The 13,282-nt window shown below is 41.6% G+C and overlaps 1 protein-coding gene across 1 annotated transcript; it reads right to left on the bottom strand.

Annotated features, from left to right (window-relative positions):
* Positions 1 to 7,717: 7,717 nt before the first annotated feature.
* Positions 7,718 to 11,236, bottom strand: LOC131252157 ((S)-scoulerine 9-O-methyltransferase-like). Its single transcript, XM_058253028.1, has 3 exons — positions 10,188 to 11,236; positions 8,475 to 8,539; positions 7,718 to 8,295 (listed from the first exon to the last, which is right to left on the bottom strand). The coding sequence occupies exons 1-3, from the start codon at positions 10,864 to 10,866 to the stop codon at positions 7,981 to 7,983; spliced, it is 1,059 nt and encodes a 352-aa protein (XP_058109011.1). The 5' UTR covers positions 10,867 to 11,236; the 3' UTR covers positions 7,718 to 7,980.
* Between the last annotated feature and the right edge of the window lie 2,046 nt (positions 11,237 to 13,282).

Raw genomic sequence — 13,282 nt, 5'->3', positions numbered from 1 at the left:
CAACGTGGATATATGATGAACACATCAAGGTGGGCCCTATGCTCGGGTCTCCACGTCTTTGGTTCTATGGTTGCAGCCAAGTCACCCTCCCCCATGGGAGGGAGTAAATTATGTGCAACCCCGGTCTTACCGTATACTATGTTGCCTTAACCTTGGGGCCCACTTTGATGTATGTATTGTATATACATACCGTCCATCCCAATTTTCTAATCATTTTGGGGCATGCCTAAAAAATTAAACAGATCCAAATCTTAGATGGACCTAAACACAAGAAATTACAATAGTGTTTGACCATTAAAACTTTCTTGTGGGCCATAAAATTTTTGGATCAAGCATACATTTGTCTTTCACTTCATCCAGTTTTGTATGACGTTATTAAAAGGTTAGATGGTGTGGATATACAATACACGCATTAAGGTGGGCTCCACCATTAGGGTTGTATTATGTTGATGATGCCAAGGTCACACCTATTGCACTCCAGTTCCTTAGGCAGTGAGTTATGTAAGGCTCATCATGGTGTTTGCAAAACATCCACACTATCCATCTATTTTTTCATATCAATATTTTAGGGTATGACCCAGAAAATGAGGTAGATCTAATGCTCAAGTGAACTACACTCGGTAAATATATTTTATGGTTTTAACATTGTCCATCGCTTAATCCTTTACAAAGTCCAGTTGCAATTCAGATCTATCTCATTTTTTGGCTCATAGCCTAAATATGAGCATACAATGATCAATGGTATAAATAACGATGGGCTCCATAGACTATTTGGTATGTTGTCTCGTATGCCGTCTCCAAACAATAGGGTAAATTTATGAAAACAAATGCCCTTAAGGGAAAAATGGTTATTTTCGAGCTTAATAATGCTTTTCCATCTGCCAACATGGTTAGTTGAAATCAGCTATGAGGTTTTCTCTCCATCTTTTCAAACGCCATGTGCATTACTTTAAATAACTTAAAAGAGGCCAACGAATGTTTTTAATGTTGCGAATGGAGGAAACTGAGCGGCCATGACAGACTGTCAGCTCGTGTTCCCCTCCACCCCCAAATCTCTCCATTTTTGCAGGAAACCTAACTTTCGACACCTCAGCTGAAGACCTCCATCAAATTTTTAGGAGGTATGGGAAGATCTCCGAAACTTTCATCCCTATGGATAAGATCTCCAACTGATCCCTGGGGTTTGGATTCATCAGATTTTGTTATGAGCAGGATGCCCCCAATGCGATCAGATGCCTTAATGGTAGGAGGATCAATGATTGGGTTGTCTCCATTGCGTACACTAAAATCCAGAAGAAAGGGGCTTCTTCATCCTCACATTTTAATCCCATTCCTTTGGTGCCAACAGAGCACGCCCCCACCCCCTGGTGAGAACCTACCGAGAAATGGCGATTCCTCACCCTCAGCCCCCTGGCCGAACCACCGTTCTTGGCACTGAAAATCCACAGATTAGAAGTCAATCGATGGGAGACAAATAGTTGGTGTCGGCGGATCCCAGAGTGACAACGAGGCTTCGTGCTTCCCTGTCCTCTTCCTTGGTTGTGAAAGTGGCAGATGTGTCGATCTCCATCTTGCATCTCATTGATTCCTTTTGCGCATCAAAGCTCTCTACGTCTAAGGCAGATTTCAGCAGGATAGTAGTTGATAAAGTCCTCATAAAATTTCAATCGCGGGAGGAAATGTCGACTTTCTTAGATGAATTTGAGCTCCACCATAAGATGGAGCTATCAGACATTAGTGTATGGACCCCGGAGGAGTCTGCTCTTTCTCAAGGAATTTGGATTCGCCTGATGGGGATCCCGGCCCATTCTTGGTACCTAGATGCCATAAAACGCTTAGCCTCGACATTTGGCGACATTGTGGATATCGATAGTGCTGCGGTTAACGGGACTTTTCAAGGATTTACTAGAGTTCGGGTCAAACTCCACTCCGGATCGGACGTATTAAAGGCTAGAAATCTCATTGTTAATGGTAAGTCCTTCCCAATCCTGGGTTTCATTGAAGGGTTGCAGCATTATGGCAGGAAGGACCCTCATGGCTAAGGAGAATGACCGAGTTTTTGGATCAACCCGAGAGTGGGTTGATGCCACTTTCAAGGAGAATGAAGCTACCATCAACCCTTACCCAGCACCTGTTTGTGAAAATTCCCAACTGAACATTCACCCCACCATCGCAACCCAAAACCCCCTATCCAGCCCTAAGCACACATTACAATCACCTGCCCAACCCCCTACCATTCCCCCAATAATTCCGGCTCCCACTCAAACCTCTTTGCCCATCCATGGCTAATGCCCTCAACCCCTTGCAGCAGCGCCTGACCCCACCCTTCACTCTACCTCCCACCCTGACCCTACAATGCAATCCAACCTAGAGCACACTTTACAATGGCCAGCCCACCCCCTACCAATCCCCCAATATATCCAGCTCCCACTTAAACCTCATTGCCCTCCCATGTCCAATGCTCCCAACCCCTTACAGTAGCGCCAGACGCCACCCTTCACCCTACCTTCCACCCTGACCCTGCAACTCAGTCCCACCCTGAAATAATAGTCAATCCTACCCTAATTCCCTCCCCCCCCCCCCCAACATATATTCCATCTAGATATTCTCCTTGTTATTTCTGTTCTCAGGCTGGACTATCCGGATTCCTCAGGGCCCCTTTATCTACAATGATTGAGGAGGAAATACAAGGTCTCGCAAACTACCAAAGGATGAGTGCTGAGATAGCTGTGATCCATGGTGCTGACCACTCCTTGGATCACCAGAGCACACCACCTCAGACCCGGGATGATACTGGCGTAAGCAAGCCCCCTCCTTTTCTGTCTAGATCAGTTGTTAACTCTCTCATAAACCTCTGGAGGAGAAGGTTACCTTTCAAAGAGATAAATCAAAATCAACAACCTGCAACCATGTTCTCAAAGGCAAGTTAGAAAACACTGGTCTTTGATACAGTGATCGATCCACAGAACATCACGATGGACCTTCCCCTGATCCAAGGGAATCGAGTAGCATGAAAAATTTTTTTTGCTCGAACAGGAGCTCAAAGTGCTATCACCCAACTTCCCCTGGCGACAGAATTCTCTCCATGTGATGATCACCTACAGCAAAGACTTATCCAAGAACAGGAAGACAGTGATGATCTGATTTCAGAGGAAGATACAGTCCCTCGGCCCAAATAGGTTGCTAGTTCGATGGATGTGGTGCTTGGTACCAGAATCTTGCCTGAATCATGGAGAGCCCCTACTACAGAAATATCAGGAACTGGAGGGAGAAAAACATCAAAGGGAAGAAATTTTGGGGTTGTAGTGGAATGGAATGGGAGACTCAGAAGACTAAAAAGAAGGGAGTTCAACTTCGGCAATGTGATTGATGAATAAAACTATCATTTGGATTGCTAGAGGCGTGGCTAACACAGCGACTTTAAGATCTGTGCGAAGGCTAACTCGTATCCACAAACCCCGGTGGATGGCGATCCTGGAACTTATGGTGAGAGAGGAGGAGAGTTTCAGTTGGCTTAAAGTTGGGCTTTTACTCCTTCTCAAATGCAGAGGTTGGGGGTAAATTTTGGTTCTTTTTCAGCTCCTCATCTGTTTCAGTTTTACAATCCTCTTCTCAGATGATCTCTTTTTATGTCCAAGTTAACAACTCCCAATCGAATTTTTTTCTTTCTATTGTTTATCCCAAATGTTCGAAGCTACAGAGGAGAAATCTATGGTCAGAAATATCCACTTTGGCCAGTAGTATCTCGGGCCCGTGGACCATTGGCGGTGATTTCAACGTAGTCCTATCCATCTCTGAAAGAAGAGGAAGCAGAAACTACGACCACAGCAGTTTGACTGAGTTTGTTGTGGCAATGGACAACGCTTCTCTCCTGGATGCTAGGTACACGGGTAACAGATTTACTTGGTGCAACAATCAAGTGGGTAACACTGATGTATGGGCTAGACTTGATAGTCTTTTGCAACGGGGGCTGGGTTTCTCGTATTCCTCAATTTCATGTTGAGCATTTACCCCAGGTAAACTCCAATCACTCTCCTTTACTCCTGGTGTCTCCCAGAAGCTCCCCATCCATTGCCAGACCATTCCGTTTCTAAAGAATGTGGATGCTCCGTCAGGGCTACAACCAGGTGGTAAAGGACACATGGTTGGAGGACCTATCTGATCATCCCATGACTAACCTCTTGCTGAAAATCAGGAAGCTAGAGTGCAGATTAAAGGACTGGAATAGATATATGTATATGGGAATGTTTTTTAGAATCTCAAGGCTGCCAAATAGAGTTTAACATTTTTGGAGAATCAGGCGCAGCTCGCCTCCACCTAAATCAGTCAGTCCTCTCTCTAGGAAGCTACGCTTCATCTGGCGAACATGGAACTAGAGGAAGAGGTTTTTTGAAAGCAAAAATCCCGTAATAATTGGTTGATGGAAGGGGACCGAAACACCAAATATTTTCACTTACAAGCCACTAAGAGATCCAGGCGGGCCATCATCACTGAAGTTCAGCTCGATTCAGGTTCAAGCATGTCAGATTCTGCCCAGATCAAGTCAGCTGTGGTTGAGTATTTCGCAAAGCTCTTCCACTCAAAATATCACACGCAGGATGATCATCTTCTGGCAAATATTCCAAGTTTACTGACAACTGCGGACAATGATTTCCTGATGCACCTCTCCTCCATGGAAGAGGTAAAGGACATGGTCATGGCCATCCTGATTGACGGGGCCCCAGGCCCGGACGACCTCTTTGGTGCTTTTTTCGTTGGTAGCTGGGTATCTTCCGGGCTGTCACCCATTTGTTTCAGGGGGGCAATTTCCCACGAGCATTCACCATTACTGTGATTTGCATGATCCCAAAGGTGGCAGCCCCAAAGAGATTCTCAGATTTTAGACTAGTAAGCTTATGCAACCGTGTTTATAAAATCTTTGCTAAGGTCATTGCTACTAGGCTTGCCATTCTTCTCCCCAAATTAATTTCGCTTGAACAAGGGGCTTTCGTTAAAGGCAGATCGATCATAGAGAGTATCACTTTGGGTCAGGAGATATACCGAGATATCAGTTGTAAAGACCGAGGGGGTAACATTATCCTAAAACTCGACATGGAGAAGGCATATGATAGAATTGAATGGGAATTTCTAAAATGGGTACTGGGACGTTTCGGCTTCAGTAATTGTTGGTAAGTATGGTGGAGAAATGTTGGAATAACATATGGTTCATAGCCTTGATCAACGGGGAAGGTGCTGGTTTCTTCAAATCTTCCAGGGGACTGTGCCAGGGAAACCCTCTATCCCCCAGCCTCTTCATCCTAGATGTGGAAGTCCTTGGTAGAGGTTTCTCAAATCTAGTAACTAGTAGTGTTTATTCCCCTTTCAAACTAAAGCAAGGATGTAGACAAGTTACACATCTTCTTTATGCAAATGATACGGTGCTTTTCCTAAACGGTGGTAGATCATTAATTACGGCTACGGCCAGATTCCTCTCCTCCTACCAATTAGTTTCAGGCCAAAAGATAAACCTCTCAAAAAGCTGTTTCTACAATGCTCCCTCTCTCCCTCCTTGTAGAACGAGACAAATTGAAAGGATCCTCGGCATGTGTGGCTCGTCAGCCCCCTTCATTTATCTCGGCATCCCCCTAATTATAGGTAAAAATAGAAGCTCTTTCTTCCAACCATTGATAGCAAAGATTGAAATCCTGGGCTGGTCTACGCCCTACCTGTCGCAGGCCGACAAATGTATGCTCATCAATCACATCCTCGGTAGCATCCTGATTCACTTGATGGCGGTAGCAACTATCCCTTCCCAGGTTCTGGATAAAATTGAAGTGAAAATGGTAGATTTTTTCTGGGGCTAGCAGGATGCTAAAAAGAAACTTCATTGGCTGAACTGGAACAGGATTGCTTTATCGAAAGAGGAGGGTGGTCCGGGTATCCGCAAGCTCAAGGATGTTCTTAAAGCTGTGAGACTCAAGTTGGCTTGGACGCTGCTATGCAGCAATAGCTCTAGCACCTGGGATGATTTTGTTATTTCAAAATACGGCCTGCCGCGGTCTATTGAAACTGGGTACGTCCATCAGTATGGCACTTCTCCGTTATGGAAGCAGGTTGTTAAAATGTCTAAGTTGATTGAAAATGTTTCTCAATGGTATGTTGGTCTAGGGGAGATGAACTTTTAGAGCTGTAATTGGTCAGGCCTTGGCCCCCTGGCAAACTTCACCCACCATTCGATCCCCACGGACATTCTTCCTTTTAGAGTTAAGGAGGTCCTCAATCATGATGGTCCTCAAATTCCAAATCGCGTCACCAATCTTCTGTCGGAGGAGGTTATTCAACACATTAACACAGGAGGTTTCTGCACATCGACAGCCCTGGACGAGTGGTTCTGGCCTTACGACTGCACGGGTGTCTTCACGGTTAAGTTTGGCTGGAACATTTGCAGATCAAGAAACCAGGTAATGGAGTGGGCCAACAAAATACGGAACCCTCTTCTTCCCCTTAAAATTTCAATGTTCGTTTGGAGATTAACTCAAGGGGCGGTCCCAACAGATGATAGAATTTAGAGGAGAGGTGTCAGTATTGCATCTAAATGTTGCTATTGTGGCCACGATCAATCTCCTTCAATTCCCCATCTAGAATCCATTAACCACCTCTTTATCAGTGGGCACCTTGCAGACAGAGTGTGGGTGATCTTCAACTGCATTTTCAACTTCCATCTTCCCCACTAGGAATCAATTTGGGAGAGACTTGCTTCTTGGTGGAACATCCAACGCCCACGTAGGAGTCCATCCATAATCCAATGTATCATTCCCTGTCTAATCCTTTGGGAGATATGGAAGGCGAGGAATGCGGCTCGTTATGAAAATGCTTGTCCCACCATGAATAATGTTGTCAACCGTATCAAATGGTGGCTAGCAAGGCTCAGTTGTGACCTCCCTGGAGCCAGGTCCTTTAGCCGGTCAGACCTCATTGCTCTTTAGAGTCTAAATATTTCGCATCAGTCCCCTAAAGCAAAATCATTTTAGGTTGTGAATTGGTCCAGACCACAAGAAGGATGGATAAAGGTAAATGTCAATGGTGCCGCTATGAGTAATCCTGGCCCATCTGGGGGAGGCGGGATTGGCAGGGACTCCTCTGGTTCCCTTCTCTTTGTTTTCTCCTTTGGTTATGGAATAGGTACAAACAATAGAGTGGAGCTCTGGGCCCTTTACGATGCTATATTTATTTGTGTTAGCCGGGGTTATAATCGAATTATTCTGGAATCTGATTCTAAATGTGTGGTGGACGCTTTCATTGGAAAATCTTCCCCAGCATGGAAATGGAGATATTGGTGGACGAGGATCAGAAATTTGAGAAATAGGGGCAATTTTGTGATTTTCCTTATTCTGAGAGAAGGTAACAACGGCCTGTTGATGAGTTAGCTAAGGCAGCTGCAACGTCCCAACTACAATCGACGTACCTTTCTATTTCAGAGCTTCCATTTAGTGTAAGGCGTCTTTACAGACTAGATAAGATGGGTCTAGGCTTGTTAAGGGAGATCTAAGGGCTAGGTTCTCTTATGAGGTTTTCTGTACAGGGTTGTTGAGGCTCTCATGGTCCCTTTTTGTCCCCGGGAGACCCTGGTGCCTGTAAATCTTTTTTGTTTTTTTAATATACACCCTCCTTCCCTTTTTCTTTTTTTCTTTTTTCTTTAAAAAAAAAAAAAAAACCTTAAAAGAGGGCAGATTCCTAATATCGACCAAAAGGCAGACAACCCTAATTATCCCTGTAAATAAATTCTAAAATGACCTAAATTCGCTACCACAAGTTGGAAAAGCAAGAAACGACTTAAAACAACAGACAAACAATACTCGATTATTTCTCGTAGCAACAACAACAATAAAAAGAAGAAGAAGACTGCTACATAAATCATATTGCATAGGAGGAGAAATGCCAGGCCAGGTCGCATGCATGTGTATGAGACTCCTAAGCCACTTCAAACACCATGGTGGTCCGTTAGCTTGTGATCGAAAGTCTCTTACAGAATTCCATGACGGTTCTGCCATTGGTCAACGGAAAAATCTTCGTTTCTGCGAATCCCGCGGCCTTTGCTAGATCACCATACTCTGATGCCGTTCGCTCCATACCACCATTAAAGCTGGCCATCATAAGTAGATCTAAACCAGTCGTGAAGCGCGACACGTGGTCAGTTCCTAGTATGGGTGGGATCACACATTCTACATTTATCACCTTCCCACCGTCGGGCAATGCCTTCCAACAATTCCTCAGCAGCTTCAAGCATTGATCATTGTCCCAGTTGTGAAGGATAGCCTGCATGCATGATCATGCTTTAATCTTTGGGTTTAATGCATGAATGGATGGCTACAATGGAAAATAAATTTCGACCCTCATCCGATGGTCAAAATAGATGGATGATTTCTATCATTAGAAAGGTTAGTGAGAAAAGAAAGAAAGAAAAGAAAAGAAAAGAAAAATAAAATGAGACTAACCTTCATGAAAATGGCTTCTGTGGATGGTATCGATTCAAACATATCTCCTGAGACATGCTCCACACCTGAGAAACGTTACCCTTATAATTTAATAAGCATGCACCTGCACATATTTTAGTGGACCCCACATTCATTGGACATTAGCATTGTTCGACCAGTCTTATGATATGGGGCATCACAGTGATCAAATGGAAAGCAGGTGATGTAAAGCGGGTCACAGACACTTTCACGGCAAAGATGGATTAGGTAAGGCCCAATCAGAGTCGGAAGTGATCCAGATCATCAGAACCTTAAAACAGTCGTATCTCGCAAACCGGGATGAGTTTTTTGACATATCATATATGATTTTGGGTAGGAGAAGCTACTTTAGCCAACCAACCCACTATGTCGGGTTGCTCACACTGGATTTATGAGATTTTGATCGATCGACAATCAAAAGTCCCTTTAATTTCATTTTTACTATAAATAGTAAGTTTTAATTTAGAGTATAAATTTTGATCCTTTGAGTAGTAAGAGTCGTGCCCAGCCTAAAAAAGGGCTTAGAAAAGTTATGAGAATAACATAATTTAGCATAATTTAGCCAAATTGGATACTTAACATTTTTTGGCCGGAAACTATGATGTCTAGTAGGAATGGAGACCGTGTATAAATAGTAAGTTTACTATTTACAATAAGTCACATTTTTAGGGTGTTTGAGTTAGAGTTAGAGTCTAAAACTCTGTCATAGGTTTGAGCTTATTATTTGAAGGGTTATAATTTCATTTTTTATTATCAATCAATTTATTAGAAATTATTTCTACTTTTTCCTTCATGGATTCAAGGAAGCTAACCGGTGATCAACCTCATCACATCCCTCCTTGCATCAGCAGGCCAGGCAATCCAACCAATAGAATGGCTTAGTCCAGTGTATATATTTCCCATGAACCCCCCATCTAGTTTAGGGTGCATTTGGATGCACAATATATTAATGATTTTTTGCACAAAATTAGGCTGTCTGATCACGAAATGTCACGAAATTTTGTGATATTTGGTGCAACCAAACAAAACTTAGAAACTATCTAAAAAAGATCAACCCAACTTGTCCGAGTTGACTCAACTCATCAGTTTTAATTAAGAATCCAAAAAAAACTCAATTTCATCATGACTCAGTAAAGACCCAGGAAAGAAAACAACACTAGAGTCAACAAAGCTAGTAAAAAGCTTGAATCACTGTAAATAAGTTGATGAAACTACACAAAATCCTAAAAATATTAAATATTGTTGAAAAGTACATAAAATAGCTATTAAAATAATAATAATAATAAAATAAAAAAAAATAAATAAAAATTCTCACTAGATTTACTCAACTTGACTCAACTCAGTAGACTTCAAGTCAAGTTGAGCCTTTGAGTTTTTGAACTATGGCAAAAACCCATTAGAGCCACAGTTTCAATCGCTTTCAACTCAATTCAAGATTGAATATATTCAAAAGACTCAAAAAAGAACTTAAGAATTGAAAAAATAAAAAATAAAATTCAAGATTGAATGTGTTGAAGAGACTGATCAAATAATTTAAAAGATCTTTGAGCTTTTGATTTCTAAACATAAGAAAAAGAAAAAAAAAAAAAAAAACCATCATGCATGCGGACAGTTTCGATCATAAATCCATGGGACCCATCATATCAACAGTATAGATCACAAAACCATGGGCCCCACATGGAGAATAGGACATACCTGGATACTGAGGGGCTCGAGCTATGACATAAGGTAGATCAAAGTTCACAGCCCGAATGTGTGGGTACTTAGAAACGATGAGGTTGATACACGACCCAAAACTCCCACCGACATCTACCATCTCCTTCACTTCACTGAAACCTTTGTACACTTGAAACACATCAGCCATAAAAGTCACATCAATATTTCTCATGGCCTCATGGAAGATCCCACAGAACTTTTGGTCCGTTTCAGCGTACTCATACACTTCCATCCCATGTGTCCTTTTGAACGGTGTGGATCCACCTTCAAGCACTGCGGCCCCAAGGTTGTTGAAGCTATCTAGATTAGGTTTCTGTAGACCAAACTGCACCAATGGGGCCAACGACACACCATCCTCTCCGGATACTAGGCAGCGTGATTGGTCCGTCAGACCATACATCCGTGGGCCCTCTCCATCCTTGGGTTCTTGGACGGTGAGGATCGAATTGGTAACAAGGATCCTGAGGATACGCTCGAGTGCGGCCGCAGCATTTGGATTGGTAGTGGGCATCTTGGCGACCATCTCGGATGGGGAGAGATGCGCTCCTGGGCCGGCTTCAGCTATGATGTCGAAGACTCTTAGCTCCATTGCAGCCCCTAGTGCCATTGGGAAGCAGATGAGAACTGGCATGGTTATTACTGATTGTGGGTAGGCCATGTTTTGGGAATGGGCTAATGGTTGTGGTATTAGAATGTGATGAAATCTTCAGCTGGTGCTAAGGTGGGAGTGCAGACGAAGATTTTTGCAAGGAGGTGAGAGGATAGGAGTAGAGGTTTGAAAAGGCTTGGCTTCGGTGGATCCCCGGATACACCGAGGTCGGTGTGGTCCCTTACTGTGGGGCCCACCTTGATGTATATATATTAAATCCGCGCTGTCCATTCATTTTGAAATATTATTTTAGGGCCTGAAACCAAAAATCAAGTAGATCCAAGTCTTAAGTGATTCACACCGAAGGGAAACAGTGGTGATTAATTACCCACCATTAAAAACTTTTTGGGAGCCATTGGAATGTTTATTAGCCATCCAACCTGTTAATAAGGTTACAAAGACGGGAATGAAGGGAACTTGGTTTCCAATAATATATATGGTCCACTTTTATTATTATTGTTGTTGTTGGTTAGCACGGTAATAAGCACACATTCCCAAGACTAGGTTATCTTCGCTCAGTCCATCACTTTCCCTATTGATGTAAAACATGTAAAAGATACACTCTTAGCATGGTTGGGCCAGAAGAAGGTGGACCATAAATTGTCTATAAGTTTTGATGCAGGTATCACTAGGAGGTGTACAACGTATCAATCTTTATTGAAACATGTCATCTGAGGTGAACTGACCCACAAAGTAGGTCACATCTGTCCATTTCATCAGAAAATGCGCCCTTTCAGCTCAGAAACGAATTTTTAGGAAAAAGAAAATACTATTTTTAGTTATTCCGAATTTTTAATATTTTCTTATATATTTTTAGAGTTTTAGATTATCTTCCTTTAAAAATAATAATAATAATAATAACTTGTAATTATGCTAGGACTCTTTTAGCAAAATTTATTTGGAATTTTTATTTTTAGAAATTAGGCTTTAGAAGAGTTTTAATAGAATTAGGAATTTTATTAGAGTTAAAAACTTGCTACTTTTGGTAATTACAAATTTTAGTTTTTTTTTTCTACATTAATGATGTATAAGCGCATATAGATTAGTCAATTATCAATCAATTTCGAATTTTATAAAATTTATTTTCTATTTTTTTTTGTTCTTTTTCTCATAGATTCGAGAAGTCTCTGTAAGGAGTCTAGAGAAGTTCCGTCGATTCGAAATAGGAATCCCCCAGAGGAAGACAGTGCTTGACCTCACGTCCTTTACTATGTCAGCTATTGATAGGTGTGTTGGTATGGTCTAACTAACATGCTAGATTTGTGTCATTTTTTTAATCATGCCATGAGCTTCCCAAAACCCATTGTTTCTATAATTCTCTCTCACAAAATATCATTTTTCTCTCATTTTACTTGCTTGATCAAAAGACTAAAAATACCCCTATTAAAACCATGTAGACAAAAAACTACTTAAGCCACACATGTGGGTGCCCTCTCCACATGAGGGACCTAACAGACTTTAATATAAAATTAAGGTGCGTGTGTGATGCAGGGAAGGATGTGATGAGGTCGATCGCCATCTTCCTCAAGGATAATAATTATGAATCCGCGAAGCTCTCTAGACTCCTCAAAGAGCTTCCTCACATTTACAAGGGAATAAAATAGAAATAATTTCTAATAAATTGAACATAAATAAACTAATGATCAATTAAAAATCCTTTAAATAATGAGCTTAACTTAGGATGGAGTTTTAGACTCAAACTCCAACTCAAACACCTTAAAAATGTGACTTACTATAATTAGTAAGCTTACTATTATAGATGGTCATCATTTATACTAGACTTCATGGTTTTCGACCAAAAATAGTAAGTGTCCAATTTAGCCTAACTAGGTTATTCTCCTAATTTTTCTAAGCCATTATCATGTTGAGCACGACTTCTAAAACTCAAATTGTATCAAAAGTTATAATGAAACTAAGATTTACTATTTATAGTAAAAACGAAACTAAAAGGGACTTTTGACGATCGATCTAATGGAATCTCACAAATCCAGCATAGGTAACCCGACATAGCGGGCTTGGTTGGCTAAAGTAGCTTCTCCTACCCTAAAATCAAATATGATGTGTCGAAAAACTCATTCCGGTTTGCGAGATATGGCTGTTTTAAGGTTATGGCGATCTTAATCACTTTTGCTTCCCATCGAGGCTTCTCTAGTCCTTTGCCATGAAAGTGTTCGTGACCCACTTTACATTAGTCCCCTCCACTTCAAAGGAACTCGACCTCTAGTTCTTGTCTATCTTTAGTTCATGATATTTGCTTAGGTTCGTAACATTGATGATGATGATAGTATGTACATGTATATGATGACAAAATATGTTAATTGATCACCATGCTTTACTTGATGATCGTTAGATTGGGTGATGAGGTTGATATCTTAGTTAATAATTATGCACGTGTTGATGCTCATGATGATGATATGTGTATAAT

Source organism: Magnolia sinica, chromosome 7 (genome assembly GCF_029962835.1).
Source record: "Magnolia sinica isolate HGM2019 chromosome 7, MsV1, whole genome shotgun sequence".
In the NCBI taxonomy this organism is placed as follows: Eukaryota; Viridiplantae; Streptophyta; class Magnoliopsida; order Magnoliales; family Magnoliaceae; genus Magnolia; species Magnolia sinica.
Note: the sequence above shows the minus strand (reverse complement) of the source record. Positions and strands in the feature narration are given on the sequence as shown.

Bases quoted from the DNA above. Each gene is read 5' to 3' on its own strand.
- LOC131252157 (XM_058253028.1), bottom strand. From the start codon at position 10,866: ATGGCCTACCCACAATCAGTAATAACCATGCCAGTTCTCATCTGCTTC. The intron at 8,540-10,187 runs GTATGTCCTATT...AACGTTTCTCAG, and splicing joins TCGAGCCCCTCAGTATCCAG to GTGTGGAGCATGTCTCAGGA. The intron at 8,296-8,474 runs GTTAGTCTCATT...TCATGCATGCAG, and splicing joins CAGAAGCCATTTTCATGAAG to GCTATCCTTCACAACTGGGA.